Source organism: Macaca mulatta, chromosome 12, assembly GCF_049350105.2.
Source record: "Macaca mulatta isolate MMU2019108-1 chromosome 12, T2T-MMU8v2.0, whole genome shotgun sequence".
Taxonomy (NCBI): domain Eukaryota; kingdom Metazoa; phylum Chordata; class Mammalia; order Primates; family Cercopithecidae; genus Macaca; species Macaca mulatta.
The window spans coordinates 135,217,151-135,242,971 of NC_133417.1; the positions used below are offsets into that span (position 1 = coordinate 135,217,151).

Below are 25,821 nucleotides of genomic sequence, written 5' to 3' on the forward strand. Positions count from 1 at the left end.
AAGAAACAAAGAAAGAAAAGAAAAATATGCTGCTCTGCCTACAGAGTAGCCATTCTTTCTTCTTTTACTTTCTTAATAAACTTACTTTCACTTTACAAACAATAAAAATTAAGAAAACAGAAGAAGAAAGAAAAAAAAAGCAAATCTGTATGGTCTTTCTTCTCCTACTAAAATGTAAGCTCCATTGGAACAGGGACTTTTAATCATTTTATATACGGCTGTATCCCTAGCACCTAGTAAGAGTGCATGGCACAGAGCTGACACTCAATAAATATTTGTTGAATGATTATTTCCCGGTTAAGCCACTAAAAAGATCATTGCTGACTTAAGCAATAGCAGTCTCCATGTGGAGCTAGGCTATAGTACGTAGAAAAGTGATTGGAAGTGAGGAATTTGAGACAATACAAAGACAACACTTTAAAAGAACTTGTCTCTTGATGCCGGGCGCGGTGGCTCACGTCTGTAATCCCAGCACTTTGGGAGGCAGAGGTGGGCAGATTACGAGGTCAGGAGATGGACACCATCCTGGCTAACACGGTGAAACCCCGTCTCTACTAAAAATACAAAAAAATTAGCCGGGCGAGGTGGCGGGCGCCTGTAGTCCCAGCTACTCGGGAGGCTGAGGCAGGAGAATGGCCTGAACCCAGAGGCGGAGCTTGCCACTGCACTCCTGCCTGGGGGACAGAGCGAGACTCCGTCTCAAAAACAAACAAACAAACAAAAAACTTGTCTCTGGAATACAACAGATACATTAGATGGTAGCCAACTGGAAGATAATTTACATTAAATTGTCTCAGGAAAAATTAATCATAGCATGTAGCTTCAGTGCCTCCAGCAGCCACCCTGAGCTCTAGGACAGGGGAAACTGGCCCAAGGGAGCTGGCAAGAGCAGTGAGACCAGGAGCTTGCTTTAAAACCACAGCCCAGGCCAGGCACAGTGGCTCACACCTATAGTCCAAGCACTTTGGGAGCCTAAGGTGGGCGGATCACGAGGTTAGGAGTTCGAGACCAGCCGGCCAGCATGGTGAAACCCCGTCTCTACTAAAAATACAAAAATTAGCTGGGCATGGTGGCATGTGCCTGTAATCCCAGTGACTCAGGAGGCTGAGGCAGGAGAATCGCTTGAACTAGGAGGCAGAGGTTGCAGTGAGCTGAGATCACACCGCTGCACTCCAGCCTGGGCAACAGAGCAAGACTCCATCTCAAAAATAAATAAAATCACAGCCCAAAGGTAAAAGAGAGCTGAGTGCAAGAGAGTGAGAGAGGAAAGTGAGGTATGGAGGTAAAGTAAGTTCTGTCTAAGGTCAGAAATGTCAAAAGACAACATTACAACAAATTTTATCATAGATCTAATTAGTTATTATTTGCAATTCATGAGTCAGGGCAGCCTCCTTTCTACAGAACAGAATGAGAGCTTCCACTGAGCAGTGGCCGAACGGTGGGTTTTGTAAGATGGAAAATAAGGAAACAGAACAATAGGGTAAAAAATCATGTTGGTTAACACAGGTTACTTCAGGCTACTTTTTTTTTGAGATGGAGTCTCGCTCAGCCGCCCAGGCTGGAGTGCACTGGGGCAATCTTGGCTCACTGCAACCACTGTCTTCTGGGTTCAAGTGATTCTCCTGTCTCAGCCTCCCAAATGTCTGGGATTACAGGCATGCGCCATTATGCCCCACTAATTATTTTATTTTGAGATGGAATCTCACTCTCTTGCCCAGGCTGGAGTGCCGTGTTGTGATCTCAGCTCACTGCAACCTCCGCCTCCCGGGTTCAAGCAATTCTCCTGCCTCAGCCTCCCGAGTAGCTGAGACTACAGGTGTGTGCCACCACACCCGGCTAATTTTTTGTATTTTTAGTAGAGACGTGTTTCACCTTGTTAGCTAGGATGGTCTCGATCTCCCGACCTCGTTATCCACTCGCCTCAACCTCCCAAAGTGCTAGGATTATAGGCATGAGCCACCGCGCCTGGCCCAGGCAACTTTTTTCTTTTTCTTCAGACGGAGTTTCACTTTTGTTGCCTAGGCTGGATTGCAGTGGCGTGATCTCGGCTCACTACAACCTCCACCTCCCGGGTTCAAGCGATTCTCCTGTCTCAGCCTCCTGAGTAGCTGGGATTACAGGCACGTGCCACCATGCCCGGCTAAGTTTTATATTAGTAGAGATGGGGTTTCGTCGTATTGGTCAGGCTGGTCTTGAACTCCTGATCTCAGGTGATCTCCCTGCCTCAGCCTCCCAAAGAGCTGGGATTACAGGCATGAGCCACGGCGCCCAGCCCAGGCTACCTTTTTGTAACGCATTAAAGCAGAAAGGACTTCCTTATGATGCTTACTCAAGTAGACTGGAATCTCCTGATGTCAGGGAAAATTGATCTGTTTTGAGATCTATCTTCTCCCTTAAAGTTTCAGTTGGATGATGTGGCATTTAGAAGAAGTGATTCCATTTTAGTTGGTCTGCTTTCTTGGGGCCTAGTGCAGGAGCACAGTCCAAAACAATGGTCTCCCATAATTTTTATTTAACTGAAGCTAGCAAGTGGAAACAAGGAAAGATCTAGATTATATGACTTGTCATGTGATTGCAAGTGATTTTGCTCAATTCCAATTTAGCTTAAACACAAAGGACCCTGTAATGCTTTGGCCATTTGAGCCTGAAAATGAAATGTCATAAATATTGACACGAAAGCTCTCGCCAAGTTTTGCACTGTGGTCATGGCTATACCTTAGTAAAAAAAAAAAATTTTGCAGGAAAAGTTTTATTTAAACTTTTTTTCAAGAAAATTTTTTTTTTCTCCCTAACAGAACATTTCATAAGCTATTTTAATTACTGCATCTAATTTTTTTAGGCATTGCTTTATTTTATTTTATTTTATTTTATTATTTTTTTATTTTATTATTTTTTTTTTTGAGACAGAGTCTCGCTCTGTCGCCCAGGCTGGAGTGCAGTGGCACGATCTCGGCTCACTGCAAGCTCTGCCTCCCGGGTTCACCCCATTCTCCTGCCTCAGCCTCCCGAGTAGCTGGACTACAGGTGCCCGCCACCAGGCCCGGCTAATTTTTTGTATTTTTAGGAGAGACGGGGTTTCACCGTGTTAGCCAGGGTGGTCTCGATCTCCTGACCTCGTGATCCGCCCGCCTTGGCCTCCCAAAGTGCTGGGATTACAGGCGTGAGCCACCGCGCCCGGCTGCTTTATTTTAAATTGTGTGTTTGAAAGTTTATAACTGTCATAACCAGACTACAGGCCAGACAACTTTAGGTTTGGTGGAGAAGGACATTCCCTTGAATTTTCTCATCTTCTTTTCCCTCTAATTTCTGCTTTCCTCCCTTAAATCCTCTTCATTCCTTGCCTTAGGGGAGTTTCCCAAGACAATACATGGAGATGCAAGAGTTAAGGAGTTTTAAATTTCAAAAGCCCAAACATTGGGTAGAGGCTTAAAGTTTAAGACAGATAATACAATGGTTAGAATATGCAGAGTCCATCTCTGTATTCTCTAATCAAGCAAACATCTCAGATTGCAAGAGGAAAAGATATTCTGAGAGAAAGAGGTTAGATACTGCTGTTTCCCATGAGACATCCTCAGCTTTCAATCAAGTTGCGGGGGTGAAGGTCAGTAAACCAGTGGCTGAGCAAACCTCCACCCCGACCTTTCTCACAGGGCCGCAGATGAATGGGAAAGCCAGCCAAGAAATCTGAAGTGCCTCACATCCCCAGCACTTTGCTAAAGGAGGTGGTGGCTGGACAGGTTAAGACACCCTCCCAGCCCCCCAGCCTCCTGCAGGACTCAGGGAGCCATTAGACACCTTCTTCTGCAGCCAGCAGTGGGGCAGCGTTGCCAAGAGGGTACCAGGCGGAGAATCCTGTAGCCTTCACCTGTGCAACTGACAACAGACTGCAGATGGGATGGAGGGCATCTTGCCTGATGCTGGCCAGTAGATCATGACATGGAGAACTCACCACTATTCCTGGGAAACTTGGACTTTGACTCAACAGAGAAGTGAGGGAGGTGCCACTGTGAGCAAGATTTGGTTTTAGGAAACATTTTCTCGGGTTGGGATAGAAAGAGATGTTTTTCCCTGTTTACTTTGTTCATTTTGCCATGTGCATGTATTGCCTATTTGAAAAGAAATAGGCCGGGTGTGTTGGCTCACACCTGTAATCCCAGCACTTTGGGAGGCTGAGGCGAGTGGATCACCTGAGGTCAGGAGTTCGAGACCAGCCTGGCCAGCATGGCAAAACCCCACCTCTACTAAAAACACACAAAAATTAGCTGGGCGTGGTGGCAGGCACCCGTAATCCTAGCTACTTGGAGGGCCGAGGCAGGAGAATTGCTTGAACCCGGGAGGCGGAGGTTGCAGTGAGTGGAGATCGTGCCATTGCACTCCAGCCTGGGCAACAGAGCAAGACTCTGTCAAAAAATAAAAAAGAAAAGAAAAGAAAAATAAAATAGCGTTCAGTTAGAAAAAAAAAATTCTTGGCAGGTGTGGTGGCTCTTGCCTGTAATCTCAGCACTTTGGGAGGCCAAGGTGGGCAGATCTCTTGAGGTCAGGAGTTTGAGACCAGCCTGGGCAACATGGCAAAACCCCATCTCTACCAAAAATTTTTAAAAATTGGCCAAGCATAGGGCTACATACCTGTAGTCCCAGCTACTCACCTGTAGTCCCAGTTACTCAGAGGCTGAGTTGGGAGCATCACTTGAGCCCTGCCTGCAGTAAGCTGAGGTCGTGCCACTGCACTCCAGCCTGACAGACAGAGTGAGATCCTGTCTCAGAGAAAAAAAAAATAGAAAAATGATTTTTTTTTTCAAGAGGTGAAGGAGAGAGGAGGGAAAAAGGGAACAAGAAAAATTTATTTCTTGCACATCTTTGTTAGTGAAATGAGAATCCTGTACTCCCTTAGTATAACAGTAAAAATTTAAAGTATTGAAAGCCACTGATTCATCTTTTACAAGTCAACATAATTATTTCTTTTTTAAAACATTTTAAAGACAGAGTCCATCCTGTTCCTTAGGTTGGAGTGCAGTGGCGTGATCACTGCCCACTGCAGCCTTGACCTGCCCACCTCAAGGGATACATATGCCTTAGCCTCCCAAGTAGCTGAGACTATAGGCATGTGCCATCACCCAGCTAAGTTATTTATTTTTGTAGAGACGGGGTCTTGCTTTACTGCCTAAGCTGGTCTGGAACTCCTGGCATCAAGCTCTTTTCCCACATTGGCCTCTCAAAGTGCTGGGATTGTAGGTGTGAGCTACCACGCTCAACCTTATTTAATTGATAACTATGTTGACTCAAAAGGTAAATGAATGATGCAACTATCACTACAAACCCTTTGTTTTTTTGTTGTTTGTTTTGTTTTTGAGATGGAGTCTCACTCTGTCTCCCAGGCTGGAATGCAATGGCCCTATCTCAGCTCACAGTAACCTCCGTCCCCTGGGTTCAAGCAATTCTCCTGCCTCAGCCTCCCTAGTATCTGGGATTACAGACATGCGCCATCACACCTGGCTAATTTTTGTATTTTTAGTAGAGACGGGGTTTTGCCATGTTGGCGAGGCTGTTCTGGAACTCCTGACCTCAAGTGATCTGCCCACTTTGGCCTCCCAAAGTTCTAGGATTACAGACGTGAGCCACTGCACCTGGCAATTTTTTTTTTTTTTCTTTTTTGAGACGGAGTCTTGCTCTGTCACCCAGGCTGGAGTACATTGGTGCCATCTCGGCTCACTGCAACCTCTGCCTCCTGGGTTCAAGCAATTCTCCTGCCTCAGCCTCCCGAGTAGCTGGGACTACAGACATGTGCCACCACGCCCGGCTAATGTTTTTGTATTTTTAGTAGAGGCAGGGTTTCACCATGTTGGTCAGGCTGATCTTGAACTCCTGACCTCAAATGATCTGCCTGCCTCAGCCTCCCAAAGTGTTGGGATTACAGGCATGAGCCACCGCGCCCAGCCCAATAACCCTATTTAAAATTGAACCCTCATCCCCTGCCCAACACTTTTTATCTTTTCCTTGTTTATTTTTCTTCACAGCATTTTTCAATAACACACTATGAAATATGTTGGCCAGGTATGGTGGTTTATGCCTGTAATCCCAGCACTTTGGGAGACTAAGGTGGGCAGATTGTTTGAGCCTGGGCAATATGGCAAAACCCTATCTCTATAAAAACTTTGCTGGGCATGCTGGCACATGCCTGTAGTCCCAGCTACTTGGGAGGCTGAAGTGGTAGGATCATTTGAATCCAGGAGGTCAAGGCTGGCGTGAGCCCTGCTTGTGCCACTGCACTCCAGTCTGGGCAACAGAGTGAGACCCTATCTCAGAAAAATAAAAAAAGAGAGAAATATGTTTACTTCTTTTATGTATTATGTTTTATGTCTACCTCCTTTTTCTCTCCCTCATCAAAGAATGGAATCCCCATGGGAGTAGGGGGCTTTGTCTGTTTTGCCTACAACAATGCCCTCTGTGTTTGTGGAATGAATTAAATACTATGATTGCTCAAGCACACCATTCGAACTCCTATCAAATTTAAGTACAAAACCCATCTAATTCCAAATATAAATAATTTGTGGATTGGCATCATATGAATTATGAACACCACTACTTCTCTACATTATCATGGCCAATGAAAAGTTAAGGCTTTCTGTCATTCCTGTAAGGAAACAGGTTTAACAGGTTTTAGACTATGGGACCAAATAGACCTGGATTCAGGTCCCACTGGGCAGTGAATGGTTGAGGGCAAGTTCTTCTAAACCTCCTTTCTTCTTGCTTTATTCATCCTTATTCATCCCAGCACTATAATACTAACTAACCTCTTAGGGTTGTTATAAAGATTAAATGGCATTCAGTCCAAAACACTCTGTACATGTCACGTGATAGCCACTCGGTTAAATCTATTCTTACAATTATTTTGGGAGCTGTATTAGTTTGCTCAGGCTGCCATAACAAACTGCCACAGACTAGATGACTTAAACAACCTAAATGTTTTTTCTCAGAGTTCTGGAAACCAGAAGTCTAAGATTAAGGTGTTGGCAGGTTTGGCTTCTGCCGAGGCCTCTCTCCCTGGCTTGCAGATGGCTGACTTCTTGCTGTGTCCTGCTATGGTCTTTTCTCTGGGCATATACATTGTAGGGGCAAAGGGAATTTTCCCATCACCCTCTGAAGGTTCTGTAGTTTGAGTCTATGAAATGAACTGACTGTAAACAGATGAACAAGAGAAAAGGGGCATCACAAGAAAGAAAAGTAAATACCCCCAAAGCAGTGCGATTTAGAAGCTTATATGCTCTCATCACAGGGGAGAGGGAAGGAGGGATGCAGGCAGGTTAGGGGAGCATAAATGATTTGAGGAAGAGAAAGAATGGACCAGAAGAACAGGTGATAACTTGTGACAAAGTCTGTCCGGATATTTGGTGTTAACCTTTGGTCTTCTTTCCTGTGGTAAGTCAGTCTCCCTACATGATGGGATTCCTGTGGAGGGGGATGCAGGACAATTCAGATTTTTCTGAGGGATCTCAAGGCAGATAAGGGAAATTCAGAGAATGCCTCTCCCTGCACTTTGGGAGAGAAAAAGGGACAAGAGGCAGAAGGGCAGGAAAAGGTCAGAGAGACTCTAGTTCTCCTTTAGTTCAAAGCACTCAGCGCCAAAGCATCATACAGTGGGGTATTGTTTTGTAGGCCCCAACAACACCCCTGGGCTCTCTTGCCCTTATTCTAATAACCCCAGTCCTAATTGAGTTAGGACTCTACCCATACGACTTTATAATCTCGATATCCTTCTTACGGGTCCTATCTCCAAATACCATCACACTGGGGGTTAGGGCTTCCAAGTATGTATTTGGGAGTGACACAATTCAGTTCATAACAGGAGCAGAGGAAGATTTCACCAAACTATATCCAATTTTGTTATGTTTAATAAGTTTAGAATATTTAATTCCCAGAAACACAAATGCTTTAATGGATATTCTTTTCACTGGCAGATAGGCACTGACAAGGGCATAGATGCAGGCATTTTGCAGCAGGAAGAAAGGAAGCCACACAGTAAAGAGGGAAATGTTGCATATGGAGAGAGACTGAAGGAGGCACAGAAATCAAACTATGAAGTATGAATTGATTGGTGTGGCGTTGACTCACCCCGTCCCTCTACACTTGGGAGTGATATCTCATGGTGTCCCGCTGCAAGAGTGGATCTGTGCTTCTTCCCATAAACCTTAGGGAGCTATGACTATATTCTTGCCCTATCTGTAAACAAATTCCAGTAATAAGTTAATGGGAGAGGAAACTAAAAATGTTCCTGGTACCATGCTAGGCATGTTTACATGTATCATTTCATTTCCATCCTCCCAAAACATTGTGACCAAGGCATTATTATCTCTTTGACACTGAAGAAACAGATGATGAGACTCACCCAAGGTCACCCAGTTAGTAAGTCCTTGAGCTGGAATGTCCCTCTAAGTCCAAAACTGCTTGGATGCTCTCAAAGTCCCCATTGTTCCTTCACACTGTAGAACACAGTGACATTCCATCCACTTAGGTTATCCATCTTGTAGCCTCTTATTGCTTATATGACTTTTTTTTCTGAATCGTAAGTTCCCATGTTAGATTTTGCCTTCATTTTCTTTTTCAAAATAATTTTTAAATTTTTAATAGAAAGAAGTGGGATCTTGCTATTTTGCCGAGGCTGGTCTTGAATGCCTGGCCTCAAGTGATCCTCCCATGTTGGTCTCCCAAAGTGCTGGGATTATAGGTGTGAGCCACTGAGCACGGCCTCCCTTATTTTCTTTTGGAAAGATTTTTACCATTGGTATTTATACTTTACTTATCCTCCTTCCCTCATGCAAAATCTTGAGCAAGTTTTGCTTTCAGAAAATCTGCCTAATGTGAGATTGTGTCTGAGGTGTAAACATCCAAGTCTTTATGCATGGTGAGGAGAAAATGACAGCAATCATGAATTCTCCAGTTTGCTTTATTGTAATAGAACATTATTTTTCTTTTTCTTCTTTCTTTTTTTTTTGAGATGGAGTCTTGCTCTGTTGCCTAGGCTGGAGTGCAGCGGTGCGATCTCGGCTCACTGCAAGCTCTGCCTCCTGGGTTCACGCCATTCTCCTGCCTCAGCCTCCCAAGTAACTGGGACTACAGGTGCCCACCACCACGCCCGGCTAATTTTTTGTGTTTTTAGTAGAGACGGGGTTTCACCATGTTAGCCAAGATGGTCTCGATCTCCTGACCTCATGATCTGCCTGCCTCAGCCTCCCAAAGTGCTGAGATTACAGGCGTGAGCCACCGTGCCCAGCCAATAGAACATTTTTCTGTGAAGAATATTGCCAAAGTTACATTTCTGGATATGAAGACCTAGGAGAAGAAGCAAAATGAATAACTACATCTCCAGTGAATTGTACAGTTAAAATAACAGCTTCTAATCAGTCAACTCAAAAGTTCTAATTTCAAGGTTTCAGCCTGATAATAAGGATGGTATTGAAAGCATGCATAGTGATTCTTAGTGTGGGGGTGCTATCCCTGTTTCCTGTACCCTTTTCTGAAATGAAAGTGATATTATAATTATAAAATTTATTATTATTAAAAATTATAGTATTACTTTGGCATTTCTCATATCCATCTAGAATTTATTTATTTTTATTTATTTATTTTTGAGATGGGGTCTTGCTCCATCATCCAGGCTGGAGTGCGGTGGTAAGATAATAGCTCACTATAGCCTCAAGGGTTCAAGTGATCCTTCTACCTCAGCCTCCTGAGTAGCTAGGACTGCATACAGGGGCATGCCAACAAACCTGGGTAATTTTTTATTTTTGTAGAGGTGGGGTGAGCTGTGTTACTCTGGCTGGTCTCAAACTCGTAGGCTCAAACGATCCTGCCACCTTGGCTTCCCAAAGTGCTGGTATTACAGGTGTGAGCCACCATGCCTGGTCTTTGTTTTTTGTGGAGGGAGGTGTTGGGATAGGATGTCACTCTGTTGCCCACAGTGCAGTGCACTGGTGCCGTCATACTCACTGCAGCCTCGAACAGCTGAGCTCAAGCAATCCTCTTGACTCAGCCTCATGAGTAGCTGAGACTACAGGCATGTGCCACCATGCCTGGCTAATTTTTATTTTTTCTTTTCAGTTTTTTGTGGAGACGAGGTTGCACTGCATTGCCCAGGCTGGTCTCAAACTTCTAGCCTCAAGCCACCCCAAAGTGTTCAGCCACGACACCCAGCGTAGAATTTATTTTTGAGTGTGGTTGGAGGTAGCAGTTTAAATTTATTCCTTTTAGACTGGGTGCGGTGGCTCATGCCTTTAATCCCAGCACTTTGGGAGGCCGAGGCGGGCGGATCACCTGAGGTCAGGAGTTCGAGACCAGCCTGGCCAACATGATGAAACCCCATCTCTACTAAAAATATAAAAATCAGCCGGGCATGGTGGCGGCCACCTGTAATCCCAGCTACTCAAAAGGCTGAGACAGGAGAATCATTGGAACCTGAGAGGCAGAGGTTGCAGTGAGCCGAGATCATGCCATTGCCCTCCAGCCTGGGCTTCAGAGCGAGACTCCATCTCAAATAAATAAATAAATAAATAAATTTATTCCTTTTAGACGGGTGGCTTATCATGTTAATAGTGTTTATTAAGTAAATTATCCTTTCTTCCCAAATTAAAATCCTGCCTTTTCCATGTATACCTGAAGATACTGCCGAACTCTCCCACCAAAATATTTGTTTATTATATACAAATACCATGCTATTTATAATAGCTTTATATTACTCTCTAATATATTGCAAGATACAATTTTTTTCCCAAGATTTTCTTGGCAATTTTCACATATTTATTTTATTATATTTGTTTGTTTACTTATTTTTGAGACGGCATCTCACTCTGTCGCCAGGCTGGAGTGCAGTGGTGCAATCTCGGCTTACTGCAACCATCCTGGCTAACCCGGTGAAACCCCATCTCTACTAAAAATACGAAAACTTAGCCGGGCGTGGTGGCACATGCCTGTAGTCCCAGCTACTCCGGAGGCTGAGGCAGGAGAATGACTTGAACCCAGGAGTCAGAGGTTGCAGTGAGCCAAGATCACGCCACCACACTCCAGCCTGGGAAATAGAGTGAGACTCAACAAAATAAAAAATAAAATAAAATAAAATTGATAAATTGGACTTTGTCAAAATTAAAAACTTTTGCTCTGTGAAGACCCTGCTAAGAGATGGAACAGAATAGGAGAAAATATTTGTAAACCACATATCTCACAGAGGATTAGTATTTACAATATATAAACAAACAATCTTGGTAGAAAATGGACAAAAGACATTAAGAGATATTTTACCAAAGAGGATATATGAATGGCAGATAAATGCATGAAAAGATGTTCAACAATTAAAACCACAGTGAGACAGCACTACTCACCTATCAGAATGGCTAAAATAAAAAGGTGACACTACCAAATGCTGGTGAGGACGCAGAGAAGCTGGATCATTCATATATTGTTGATAGGAATGTAAAATGCCCATTACCATTTTAAGTGCCAACATTTTGACAGTGGCAAAAAAACTAAATATTCAGCTACCATATGGCCCAGCAATTGCAGTCCTGGGCATTTATCCCAGGGAAATGCAGACTTATATTCATACAAAAACCTACACACAAGTGTTTATAAAAACTTTATTTGGGGCCGGGCACAGTGGCTCACACCTGTAATATCAACACTTTGGAAGGCTGAGGTGGGAGGATTGTTTGAGCCCAGGAGCTCAAGACTAGCCTGGGCAACATAGTGAGATGCTATCTCTATTTAAAATATATATATATTTTATATATATTGTAATAGGCAGAAACTGGAAACAGCTAAGAAACCTGAGCATCAAAGCAGCAGTTTGGAAGAAAATCCAGAAGCTAAAGAAGAGTACACTTTTAACTTAGGCTGTAAATAGGGGAGGGCATAGCGGGAGCCTGACACATGTTTACAGCATTCCCAGAGTTGAAATCAAAAGGAAGCCAGCTCTATGTAATTGCAGTGCCAGCTTAAGAGCCCAGCACCTCATTACTGTTATCACCAATGCTCTTGATGTCACAGAAGACAATATTCCTTGTGAAACACTGCAGACACTCATTTAGGACATGATTCAGAACACTCATATCCTGAAGATAGATAACTTTTAGGAGAACTTTCGTCTGTGTATTCCACTTATATTTTCCTTTTTTAGATATATTCACAAGTAATATAGATTTGTCATATTAAAATTAATATAATGTTACTAGGGAAATGAATGAATTAGTATAATTACTAACAATAATGTTCTAAAATACATGCCTAATGAATTAAAGAGCTCTTTCAGTAACTCTGAAATAAGTGATGTAAAACCATTGTCTTAATTTCCTGGCTCCCCTCATAGTCCAAAATGGCTGCAGCAATTCCAGCAATTGCATCAACACACAAAAATTGTCAGTGCCCCAAAAGGGGCTGTGTTTGATTGTGTCTCTTTTTACAAGTGATAAAATCATGGCCGGGTGATGTGGCTCACGCCTGTAATCTCAGCACTTTGGTAGGCCGAGGTGGGCAGATCACCTGAGATCAGGAGTTTGGGATCAGCCTGGCCAACATGGTAAAACCCCGTCTCTACTAAAAATATAAAAAATTAGTTGGGCATGGTGGTGTGCACCTGTGATCCCAGCTACTTGGGAGGCTGAGGCAGGAGAATTGCTTGAGTCTGGGAGGTGGAGGTTGCAGTGAGCAGAGATCATGCCACTGAACTCCAGCCTGAGTGACAGGAGCAAGACTCCATCTCAAAAAAAAAAAAAGAAAAAAAAAAAAACAAGTGATAAAATCTTTCTCAGAGTCCCAGCAGACCTCTGGTATCTCATTGGCTAAAACTTTATCACGTGCCTATGCCCATACCAGTTGCTGGCAGGGGGGAAAAAATCTACCCAGAAATGACTTAGACCAATCAGGGCTTGCCTTCTAGAGCTACTGATGAGGCCTATACTCTAAGCACAAGCTATGTGCAAAAGAGGATACTGGAGAAAAGGAAGGGCAGGTGGGCAAATGAATGCTGTGTGGCAAACAGCATCTGCCACAGATTCCCGATCCCATCCACTGCGTTTGAAGGTTATTAATTTGACTTTTTTTTTTTCTCTCTTGAGATAGGGTCTCATTTTTTCACCCACGCTAGAGTGCAGTGGTACAATCATGGCTCACCACAGCCTCAACCTCCTGGGCTCAAGTGATCCTCCCACCTCGGCACAGACATGCACCACCATGCCCAACTAATATTTTTTGTTTTTAATTTTTTGTAGAGACAGGGCCTCACTGTGTTGACTAGGCTTGCTTTGAACTCCTGGGCCCAAGTGATCCTCCTCCCTTGGCCTCCCAAAGTGTTGGGATTATAGACATGAGCCACTGCACCTGGCCCAAGTAGCCAATTCTTTTTTTTTTTTTTTTTTTCCAGACAAAGTCTCACTCTTGTCCCCCAGGCTGGAGTGCAATGATGCAACCTCCGCCTCCTAGGTTCAAGCGATTCTCCTGCCTCAGCCTCCCAAGTAGCTGGGATTACAGGCTCCTGCCACCACACCTGGATAATTTTTGTATTTTTAGAAGAGACGGGGTTTCACCATGTTGGACAGGCTGGTCTCGAACTCCTGACCTCAGGTGATCTGCCCGCCTCGGCCTCCCAAAGTGCTGGGATTACAGGCATGAACCACCGTGCCCGGCCTACCAAGTATCCAATTCTTAACAATTACTAATAATTAGGAAAATCAAATACTAGGTCCGACTGAAAGCTGAAATTATTATTTTTTAAGATTAGGAAAATAGATCTCGATGACGTATATGTATGATTGAACACTATTAGACAGTTGATGAAAAAAATATGTTTCTGACCTCCTAGCTTTTGGGACTGAATTTATTACTATAAATATAAAGGACTGACCAGTAAGTGACCAGCAAGTGAACAAAGGGAGAGAGGAGGAGGGAAGACCTGCGCCTATGGATCATACACTGTGTTTGGCATTGTGCGGGGCACTTTGGATATTCTCTCATGTCATCCCACCAAAATTCAGTGGGATGAGTATCATCCCACTGCCTCGGCCTCCCAAAGTGGTTACAGGTGTGAGCCACCACGCCCGGCTGGATTCTGATTTTTTATTATCATAATTCAGCTATGACAACCATCCTTATTAAAAAATATTGTGGCTGGGCATGGTGGCTCATGCCTGTAATTCCAGCACTTTGGGAGGGTGAGGCAGGAGGATCATGAGGTCAGGAGTTTGAGACCAGCCTGGCCAACATGGTGAAACCCCATTCTACTAAAAATACAAAAATTAGGCAGGCATGATGGCATGCACCTGTAATCCCAGCTACTTGGGAGGCTGAGGTAGGAAAATAACTTGAACCCAGGAGGCGGAGGTTGCAGTGAGCCAAGATCCTGCCACTGCACTCCAGCCTGGGACAGAGCAAGACTCCATCTCAAAAAAAAAAATATATATATATATATATATATATGTGTATATATATATATATAAATAATGTGTGTGTGTGTGTGTGTGTGTGTGTGTATGTGTGTAGTGTAGCTCATCAATAAATTCCTTAGGAAAACTCTTGCAAGTTGGATGTCTGGGTCAAAGGGCGTGGATACCTGAATGGTTTATGATAGGTATTGCCAAACCAGTTGACACTCCTCTCAACAATTTTTTTTAAGCGCTTCCATTTTTCCCTGTCCTCACCAATATAGGGTTTTATCACTTAAAAAAATTACCAATTTGAGAAAAAATAAGTGTTAGAAAATATTATTGTGTTCGCTTTGGCAGCACACATACTAAAACTAGAACTATACAGGGAAGATTAGAACGGTCCCTCCGCAAGGATGACATGGAAATTCATGGAGTGTTACAAATTTTTTTTTTTTTTTTTTTTTTTTTTCCGAGACGGAGTCTCGCTCTGCCGTTCAGGCTGGAGTGCAGTGGCCGGATCTCAGCTCACTGCAAGCTCCGCCTCCCGGGTTCACGCCATTCTCCTGCCTTAGCCTCCCGAGTAGCTGGGATTACAGGCGCTCGCCACCTCGCCCGGCTAGTTTTTTTTTGTATTTTTTAGTAGAGATGGGGTTTCACCGTGTTAGTCAGGATGGTCTCGATCTCCTGACCTCGTGATCCGCCCGTCTCGGCCTCCCAAAGTGCTGGGATTACAGGCTTGAGCCACCGCGCCCGGCCTGCAAATTTTTAAAAAATGTCTTAGCCGGGCATGGTGGCTCACGCCTGTAATCCCAGCACTTTCGGAGGCCGAGGGGGGTGGATCGCGAGGTCAGGGAGGTCAGGAGATCGAGACCATCCTGGCTAACATGGTGAAACCCCCTCTCTACTAAAAATACAAAAAATTAGCTGAGTGTGAGGGCGCCTGTAGTCCCAGCTACTCAGGAGGCTGAGGCAGGAGAATGGCGTGAACCTGGAAGGCGGAGCTTGCAGTGAGCCGGGATCAGGCCTGAGTACTCCAGCCTGGGCGACAGAGTGAGGCTCCGTCTCGGGGAAAAAAAAAAAAAAAAAAAAAAAGTCTTTAAAATTTTAGGCCAGGCGCGGTGGCTCACGCCTGTAATGTCACCACTTTGGGAGGCCGAAGCGGGCGGATCACGAGGTCAGGAGTTCGACACCAACCTTGCCAATAGGGTGAAACCTCGTCTCTACTAAAAATACAGAAATTAGACGGGTGCGGTGGCGGGTGCCTATAATTCCAGCTACTCGGGACGCTGAGGCAGGAGAACTGCTTGAACCCAGGAGGTGGAGGGTGCAGTAAGCCAAGATCACGCTACTGCACTCCAGCCTAGGGACAGAGCAAGACTCCATCTCAAAAAACAAACAAAAACAAAGTCTTTAAAACTTTACATGTATCTATTAGGCTGGGCACAGTGGCTCATGGCTATAATCCCAGCACATTGGGAGGCTGAGGTGGGCAGGTCACTTGAGCCCAGGAGTTTGAGACCAGCCCCGGCAACATGGTAAAACCCCATCACTACCCAAAAAATACAAAAATTAGTTTGGGGTGGTGGCACGCGCCTGTGGTCCCAGCTACTCAGGAGGCTGAGTTGAGAGGATCATGTGAGTCCGGGAAGTCGAGGCTGCAGTGAGCTGGGGTCATACCACTACACTCCAGCCTGGGTAACAGAACAAGACCCTGTTTTTTTAAAAAAAGGAAGAAGAAAATAGCTATTAATTCTGTTTTAATAAGTGCAATACATGGAACATAATCGAATCTTGCAGCTAAGTTGTGATTGTGAACATTAGTTTTCTGTGTACTGCTCTGTAGTCTGATGAGCTGTAGTGTGAAGGTTGTACATAAAAAAAAGCGTCAGGCCTCCAAAGGAACTCTTGTGTTTATGAGTTAGCAGTGAGGAGACTTGGATTCTGGTCCTAGCTAGCCGTGTTTCCTTAAGCAAGTGTTATAGTCTCAGCAATTTACTTTAAATACCTCGGAGGGGCCAGTGGGAAGCTTATCTGTGTGTGCAACTTAACTTGAATGTGTGCCATGGAGTGTCCTCCAGTGGCCACTGTGACAAGCACTGCAAATGTTGCCTTCTAAATCAGTACCAGAGGGTTCATTAGTTAGTATAAGCAATGTCGAAATAATTTTTCCTTGATGAAATGAATGGTATGCAAGATATGAGGCCAACAGATTGTACAGGCATCTCTCTGCCTTTTTATGAACAAGTTAAGAAGCAAGCCCAGCAATGTAACATTTCTGGAGCAGTGCCCTGGGCTCGATCTCCATTTGTTCTGGAATCCCCCGCTCAACCAAGGATTTTGTTGCTTGATCTGGCTGGAAGGATCACTGACTGTCATTATAACATAGGGGCCTTGCCTATTAATATTAAATAATGTTTAATGGAAAGGAATATTGCAGTGCAGAGAGATTGTCCAGGCCTGTGTTGCTGTAAAATGCATGCCATTTCTACTGCAGTGCTTGATACCCCTCTGTTGTGAACTGAATTGTGTTCCTGCCAAATTCTAATGTTGAAGCTGTAGCCCCCCGTGTGACTGTATTTCCCATCTTTCTCCTCCTAGCCTTCATTCAAATGTGGACATAATTTGGTCTGTTTCTCAAATTGGTGGAAGTTTTGTCATCTTAATTACCTACCCAGCTCCATTACAGGTTTAAAAACATAAGATATGTTTCAAGAGGCTTCTCATCAGGCCTATTAGTTGACACTGCCCTGAAATCAACACAGCCTTTAAGTGCAGTCCATAACCATGGAAATGAAGTTTGCTTCAGATTAACCAAAATTCTCAGAGAAGACAAATGCGCTATCAGCAGATCCATTACCAAGAAGTGTCCTGTGTAATGACACTTTTTCATGCATCAAACTAAGCGTACTGATGCTTTCCTCATCTCTGTCCATGTAACTTTGCTTTCTGTGGGAAAATTATCCACTCATCTTGTCTGCCCTGTAGACGGGGAAGGAAGGAGGAGAACTGAGCAATTTCTTTGGAATTAGCTCCCCAAATTATGGAATGTTTATTCTCAGACATCTTCCGGAAACAGATAACCATTTGGCTCTGGGTGATTTTAATATCAATTGACCTGATGGAATTTTTGTTTGTTTGTTTGTTTGTTTTTGAGACAGGGTCTCACTCTGTCACACTGGCTGGAGTACAGTGGTGCGATCTCAGCTCACTGCAGCCTCAACCTTCCTGGCTCAGGGGATCCTCAGCCTCACAAGTAGTGGGGACTACAGAGCACACCACAATGCCCAGCTCATTTTAAAATTTTTTTGTAGAGACGGGGTCTCATTATGTTGCCCAGGCTAATCTAGAACTCCCGGGCTCAAGCAATTCTCCCACCTCAACCTCCCAAAGTATTGGTATTACAGATGTCAGCCACTATGCCCAGCCTTTGACCTAATCTTTTTAATTTAATTTAATTTTATTTTATTTTATTTTATTTTATTTTATTTTTATTTTATTTTTGGTGGGAAGGATGGGCAGGGGATGGAGTTTGGCTCTTGTTACCCAGGCTGGAGTGCAGTGGCGCAATCTTGGCTCACTGCAACCTCTGCCTCCAGGGTTCAAGTAATTCTCCTGCCTTAACCTCCCAAGTAGCGCAAGTGATCCACCCACCTCAGCCTCCCAAAGTTCTGGGATTACAGGTGTGAGCCACTGTGCCCAGCCAACCTGATCGATTTTTTTTTTTTCTTTTTTTTTGAAGACAGAATCTCACTCTGTCGCGCAAGCTGGAGTGCAGTGGCACAATCTTGGCTCGCTGCAAACTCTACCTCCCGGATTCACGCCATTCTCCTGCCACAGCCTCCCAAGTAGCTGGGACTACAGGCGCCCGCCACCATGCCTGGCTAATTTTTTTGTATTTTTAGTAGAGACGGGGTTTCACCATGTTAGCCAGGATGGTCTCGATCTCCTGACCTCGTGATCCTCCTCCCTCGGCCTCCCAAAGTGCTGGGATTACAGGCGTGAGCCACCGCGCCCAGCCCGACCTGATTGATTTTAAAGATTCCTTCCAGCACTATGGTTTTGTGATTTTAATCTCTAAGGAAAATGTTTTTTGATGCCCAGAGCTTACTTCTAATTTGATATGATGCCAGACTGCAAAGTTATAGTGAATGTTGGACACGTAGCCTTATGTGAATTTTCAAAACCCCAAACTTAATGTAACTGTTAGTATTGAAATCAATTTTAATTCATATCACCTTGTATTTAATTATAGGTAATCTTTAGATGGTGGAAGATCTCTCTAAGGAGTGAGTATCGATCAACAAAACCTGGAGAAGCAAAAGAAATCCATGAAGACTTCCTAGAGAATTTACATCTTCAGAGTAAGGAAGGGAACATATTATGTACCGCTGTTAAGTTCTCATTAATTAGTGGTAGATTTTGTCAAAGAAGTTTCAAATATATTATCACTTGAAATATTGATATGCAATTATGTACTTAGATATACAATGTTAGATTCTTAAAAACCAGAAAACTGTTATTTTTTTCTCTTGGAAAAAATCTTAGCGTTTAAGATCCTAGGTTTGGCCGGGCACGGTGGTGCCTCACGCCTGTAATTCCAACACTTTGGGAGGCCGAGGCGGGTAGATCACGAGGTCAGGAGTTCAAGACCATCCTGGCCAAGAGGGTGAAACCTTGCCTTTACTAAAAATACAAAAATTAGCCAGGCATGGTGGCACACACCTCTTATCCTAGCTACTCGGGAGGCTGAGGCAGGAGAATTGCTTGAACCCAGGAGGCAGAGGTTGCAGTGAGCTGAGATCACACCATTGCACTCCAGCCTCGGCAACAAGAGCGAAACTCTGTCTTAAAAAAAAAAAAAAAAAAAATCCTTGGTTAACATGTGGACTCCATTAATGAAGTTAAAAGCAAGTAAATATAGTTTTATGCTTGAATATTATGAATTGGGCAGTGGTAAACAACCGAGTGGTTTGGGCGTCACTGGGAAGCGCTTAAGGGGAAACTTTTATATGGTGTTTTCTGCAGGAAAACAAAATATTTGATTGGTTAGAGTGGAAATTCCCTGGTTAGAGGTTAGTTGGCAGTTTCTGACTGGTAAAATCTCTAGTTAGAGGTTAGTTGGCGGTTTCTGATTGGGTAAGCAGAAATTTCCTTTTCCTATGCTACAACCATCCATATTTTAAAAACATTTTTTTAATTAAAAAAAATTTTTTTGTACACCCAGGGTCTCACTATGTTGCTCAGGCTGTTCTTGAACTCCTGGCCTCTAGTGATCCTCCCACCTCAGCCTCCCAAAGTGCTGGATTACAGGCGTGAGCCACTGCACCTGGCCCAACCATCTGTTCTGAGTTGGGTTTCAGTTTGCTTACATAAGAACTCAGGACACTGGCGACATCTAAGCCCGATTGCTTCCCAATTAATTATTTTAACACTTCTCAATATGAAAAATTCAAACATAAAAAGCAGACAGAATTTTTTCTGAGGGGGGGACGGAGTTTTGCTCTTGTTACCCAGGCTGGAGTGCGGTATCATGATTTCGGTTCACTGCAACCTCTGCCTCCCAGGTTCAAGTGATTCTCCTGCCTCAGCCTCCCAAGTAGCTGGGATTATAGGCATTTGCCACCACACCTGGCTAATTTTGTATTTTTAGTAGACATGGGGTTTCGTCATGTGGGCCAGGCTCGTCTCGAACTCCTGACCTCAGGTGATCCATCTGCCCCGGCCTCCCAAAGTGCTGGGATTACAGGTGTGAGCTACTATGCCTGGCCAGAATGGTTTTTAACTAACTCCCATGTACTCATAACCCAACTTCAGCAATACTCAAAATGTGACCCAAACCTGTAGATGAAACCCACTGTTCCCACTGGACTATTATGAAGCAAATCCCAGTTGTTATGTTGTTTAATCTTCATCTACTTTAGAATGTGTCTCTCAAGGGACTCTCTTCAACTAAACTCTTTAATAATTACTCCTTAAAAATAAAAATTTGCCGGGTGCAGTGTTCATGCCTTGGGAAGGATTACTTGAGCCCAGGAGTTCAAGATCAGCCTTGGCAACAGAGTGAGACCTAGTCTCCACAAACAAACAAACAAACACAAATTTAATTAGCTAGGTATGGTGACACGTGCCTGTAGTCCCAGCTAATCAGGAGGCTGAGGTGGAAGGATTGCTTGAACCCAGGTGGTTGAGGCTCCAGTGAGCCCTGATCATGCCACTGCACTCCAGCCTGGGCAACAGAGCAAGAATGTCTCAAAAATAATAATAATAGCTGGGCACGTTGGCTCATGCCTATAATCCCAGCACTTCAGAAGGCCAAGGTGGGCGGATCACCTGAAGTCAGGAGTTCAAGACCAGCCTGGTCAAGATGGTGAAACTCCGTCTCTACTAAAAATACAAAAAATTAGCTATGCGTGGTGGTGGGTGTCTGTAATCCTAGCTACTCAGGAGGCTGAGGCAGGAGAATTGTTTGAACCTGGGAGGCAGAGGTTGCAGTGAGCCAAGATCACGCCATTGCACTCCAGCCTGGGCAACAAGAGTGAAACTCCATCTCAAAAAAAATTAATAATAGTAATATTTTAAAACTAGAAGACACCTTAGAGATTCTTATAAGTTATAGTTAACAATGTTATTTATATTAATATCAAGTACTTTTACTCATTTTGTTATAATATCCTTGTGAAATAAATATTATTGCCATGAGATTCAGAAAGGAGGATCTTACAGCTAAATACTGACATTGCCAGGACTAAGCATTGAAACTCAAAAGAATCAAGCATATTAATCTCATTTAGAAGGCAAACTCTGAGTGGATCTTTGATAATCAACACTCTTTAAAAAATTCCATTATTTAGGCTGAGCACAGTGGCTCATGCCTGTAATCCCAGCACTTTGGGAGGCCGAGGTGGGTGAATCACCTGAGGTCAGGAGTTTGAGACCAGCCTGGCCAACATGGTGAAACCCCATCTCTACTAAAAATACAAAAATTAGCCAGGCATGGGGGTGGGTGCCTGTAATCCCTGCTGCTCGGGAGGCTGAGGATCACTTGAACCTGGGAGGTGGAGGTTGAAGTGAGCAGAGATCATGCCACTGCATTCCAGCCTGGGCAACAGAGTGAGACTCTGTCTCAAAAAAAAAAAAAAAAAAAAAAAAAAAAAAATTCCATTATTTAACAATAATAGTATGTGATAGGCCATGTGTGGTGGTTCACACTTGTCATTCTAGTACTTTGGGAGGCTGAAGTGGGAGGATTTCTTGAGCCCAGGAGTTCAAGACCAGCCTGGGCAACATGGCAAGACCCTATATAAATATATATAGAGTGTGTGTATATATATGTATGTGACAGTTTTATTTTTTATATGTGTGTGTGTGTATATATATGTATGTGACAGTTTTATTTTTTATGTGTGTGTGTGTATATATATGTACATATGTGATAGTTTGTTGTTGTTTTTTGTTTTGTTTAGAGAAGCAAAGTTTTGTTTTGCTTTCTTAAATAGTCAAAAGTTGGGCTGGGTGCGGTGGCTCATAGCTGTAATCCCAGCACTTTGGGAGGTGGAAGCAGGGGGATCACCTGAGGTCAGGTGTTTGAGACCAGCTTGGCCAACATGGTGAAACCTTGTCTCTACTAAAAGTACAAAAATTAGCCGGGTGTGGTTATGCAAGCCTGTGATCCCAGCTACTTGGGAAGCTGAGGCAGGAGAATCACTTGAACCTGGGAGGCGAAGTTAAAAAAAAAAAGTCTGCTGGATTGAGTGGTTCACTGGCTTACTGTCTGTGTGCAATATCATTAACTCCTTTATGGCAAGTATTTATAAAATTCATTGTTGGCTTAAGAACAACCATGTTGTCAAAGAAAAAGAGAAGAAAATGTGACTGAGATTAGAAGAAAAAGAAAAGAACAATCATATTGGCGGAAGGCTATTTACTTTTGATTGAATTTCAATCAGTTCGGGCATGCCTAACTTCTTTAATTGTGGACCAAACATGTTTCTATGCAGATCACTATAAAGTAAACTTCCATAAAACACATTTCATTTTCACTTTCAAGTTAAGATCCGTTTTTTGTTTTTTGTTTTTTGGTTTTTTTTTGAGACAGAGTCTTTCTCTGTTGCCCAGGCTGGAGTGCAGTGGCACGATCTCAGCTCACTGCAACCACCACCTCCCAAGTTCAAGCAGTTCTCATGCCTCAGCGCCCCCGCTTCCTGCCCCTGAATAGCTGGGACGACAGGCGCACACCACCACACCTGGCTAGTTTTTGTATTTTTAGTAGAGATGAGGTTTCACCATGTTGGCCAGACTGGTCTCGAACTCCTGGCCTCAAGTGATCTGGCTGTCTCGGCCTCCCAAAGCGCGGGGGTTTATAGGCGTGAGCCACGGTGCCCTGCTTCCATTTTATTTTCCATATTTATTTCCATTTATTTCCTACCACTGTAGGACCTTCCACAGAGCTATATGTCTAGTGAATACTGCATTGTTCCTTGAGACCATGTGATTTTCTGATTGTCTTCCACAAAAACCTGGAGATGGGGATTTGGGCCAGAGATTGGAGTCAAAAGCCTGCCACTGCCTTCTGAGTGCTGGCTTACCTGCAGACCTCACCAGTCTCTTGCCTGTTCCAGGCATCTTCCAAGCCCTGCCCTTGATAAGATATTGGGGGAAGGGGTCAAGCTCCTGTTAAGATACTGGGGGAGGGGGTTCACTTCAGGATAACTACTTGAGGGGTTCTGATATTGGAAGAGAAAAGGCAATATAGCAAAGATTTTATGAGTCTGACAGCAGGCCTGCCTCCCTGCTGGCTCTGTTCCTGCTGGACAGCAGGAGAGTTGAGGGATTCAGCCAAGGCATGTACCAACCAGGCTTTTTAAATGGTAGTTTACAGAGCTGCAGTTTCAGGGCTGCCAGGTGGTTTCCTGCCAGCAGCAGCACTGTGATACCAAATTAAATCAGCCCGGCAAGTTCAAAGGCTCCTATATCTCTGAGGGGAAAACTCCAAACCATGCTGTTGTTAGTCTCTCTATACCCACTTGTTAGAGAATCCTTCAGGAAGTCCTCTGTCTCTAGAGGAAGGAGGGAGGGTTCATGGTAGCACAGACTGGGGCTCAGTAAGCTGGGGTTGAAATCTCTGTCCTGCCACCAGCCTGCTGTGTGACCACAGCTGATTGCTCGCCACTCTGTGAGTCAGTTTCCTCATACTTAACTGGAGATAATGGTTACTCCATGTGGCCATGGTGAGCATTCAATGGCCTGATACAAAGTCAGGCGCAGTGGCTCACGCCTGTAATCCCAACTACTTGGGAGGCTGAAGTGAGAGGATCACTAGAGGCCAGAAGTTTGAGGCCAGCCTGGGCAACACAGTGAGACCGCCCACCAACCGTCTCTGAAAAAAACGGTAACAAAATGAAAAGCAAGACAAAATAACCTGATTCATGAACAGTTTTTTTTTTTTGAGACAGGGTCTCACTCTGTTGCCTAGGCTGGAGTGCAGTAGCACGATCACGCTCACTGCAACTTTCACCTCCCAGGCTTAAGCGGATCACTTGAAGCCAGGAGTTCGAGACCAGCCTGGCAAACATGGCAAAACCCTGTCTCTACAAAAAATACAAAAGTTGGCGGGGTGTGGTGGTGCCTGCCTGCCCAGTTACTCAGGAGGCTGAGGTGGAAGGATCACCTGAGCCTCGGAGGTTGAGGCTGTAGTGCACTGTGATTGTGCTACTACACTCTAACCTGGGTGACAGAATGAGACCCTGTCTCAAAAAAAAAAAGAAAAGAAAAAAGAAAAAATTTTCCCAGCATGTCCTTATGGTTTGCTGTTGTATTAGTCTGTTCTCACATTGCTATAGGGAAATACCTGAGAATGGATAATTTATAAAGAAAGGAGGTTTAATTGGCTCATGGTTTTGCAGGCTGTGCAGAAAGCACAGCAGCTTGTTTTGGGGAGGCCTCAGGAAGCTTCCAATCATGGTGGAAGGCAAAGGGGGAGCAGGTGTCTTACACAGCAGGAGCAAGAGAAGTGATGGGGTGAGGGGTCACACATTTTTTTTCTTTTTTTCTTTTTTGAGAGACCTAGCCTCACTCTGTCACCTAGGCTGGAGTGCAGTGTGGCTGTCCTGGCTCACTGCAGTTCCCACCTCCCAGGCTCAAGTGATCTTCCCACCTTAGCCTCCCAAGTAGTCAGGACTTACAGGCATGTGCCACCACAATAATTTTTTTGTATTTTTTGTAGAGATGGGGTTTCGCCCTGTTGTCCAGGCTGCTCTCAAACTCCTGAGCTCAAGCGATCTGCCTGCCTTGGCCTCCCATAGTGCTGGAATTACATGCGTGGGCCACTGTGCCCAGCCTCCTTCCTCTATCTGCAAAGCCAACAATGGCGGGTCTTGTCTTTCTCACGAGGCATCACTCTGACCTTGCCTCCGTGGTCACGTCTCCTTCCCTGACTCTGACTCTCCTGCCTTTGTCTTTCCCTTGTAAGGAACTTTGTAATGACATTAGGCTCTCCAGATAATCCAGGATTGTCTCCCATCTCAAGATCCTTAATTTGGCCGGGCACGGTGGCTCACACCGGTAATCCTAGCACTTTGGGAGGCTGCGGCAGGTGGATCACTTGAGGTTAGGAGTTTGAGACCAGCCTGGCCAACATGGTGAAACTTCATGTATACTAAAAATACAAAATTTAGCCGGGCATGGTGGTGGGCACCTATAATCCCAGCTACTTGGGAGGCTGAGGCAGGAGAATCGCTTGAACCTGGGAGGCAGAAGTTGCAGTGACCCGAGACAGAGCAAGAGCTTGTCTCATAAAAAACAAAAAAGGATTCTTAATTTAATCACATCTGCACAGTTACTTTTGCCATGTGAGGTCCCATATTCATAGGGTCTGGAGATTAGGACATGGACATCTTTGGGGATGGGCATTCTTCTGTCTACCACTGTGATTTATGTTACTAAATTGCAAAATTAAAACGTTGTTGAATTTGTTTTTTCCAGATTTGCATTTTTATTTTATTTATTTTTGAGACAGGATCTCACTCTGTTATCCAGGCCGGAGTGCAGTAGCGCAGTCACAGCTCACTGCTGCCTCTATCTCCTGAGCTCAAACAATCCTCGCACCAGGTGTGGTGGCTCACGCCTGTAATCCCAGCACTTTGGGAAGCTGAGGTGGGTGGATCACCTGTGGCCGGGAGTTCAAGACCAGCCTGACCAACATGGAGAAACCCCATCTCTACTAAAAATACAAAATTAGCCGGGTGTGGTGGCACACGCCTGTAATCCCAGCTACTCAGGAGGCTGAGGCAGGAGAATCACTTGAACCTTGGAGGCAGAGGTTCCAGTGAGCCAAGATCGTGTCATTGCATTCCAGCCTGGGCAACAAGAGTGAAACTCTGTCTCAAAAAAAATAAAAAACCAAAAAACAAAAAACAAT

The 25,821-nt window shown here is 44.3% G+C and overlaps 1 protein-coding gene and 1 non-coding gene across 4 annotated transcripts in view; both read left to right on the forward strand.

The window, feature by feature from the left end:
• FBXO36 (F-box protein 36) overlaps window positions 1-25,821 on the forward strand; it is an 86,966-nt gene that overhangs the window by 27,983 nt on the left and 33,162 nt on the right. For all 3 annotated transcript variants that reach the window (XM_015111299.3, XM_015111300.3, XM_015111301.3), the window contains exon 2: window positions 18,658-18,766. In XM_015111299.3, the coding sequence (XP_014966785.1) occupies window positions 18,658-18,766 (109 nt within the window). The remainder of the gene's footprint in view (window positions 1-18,657; window positions 18,767-25,821) is intronic.
• On the forward strand, window positions 14,747-14,853 carry LOC114671553 (U6 spliceosomal RNA). Its single transcript, XR_003721595.1, has one exon. It is a non-coding gene; the product is annotated as a U6 spliceosomal RNA (small nuclear RNA).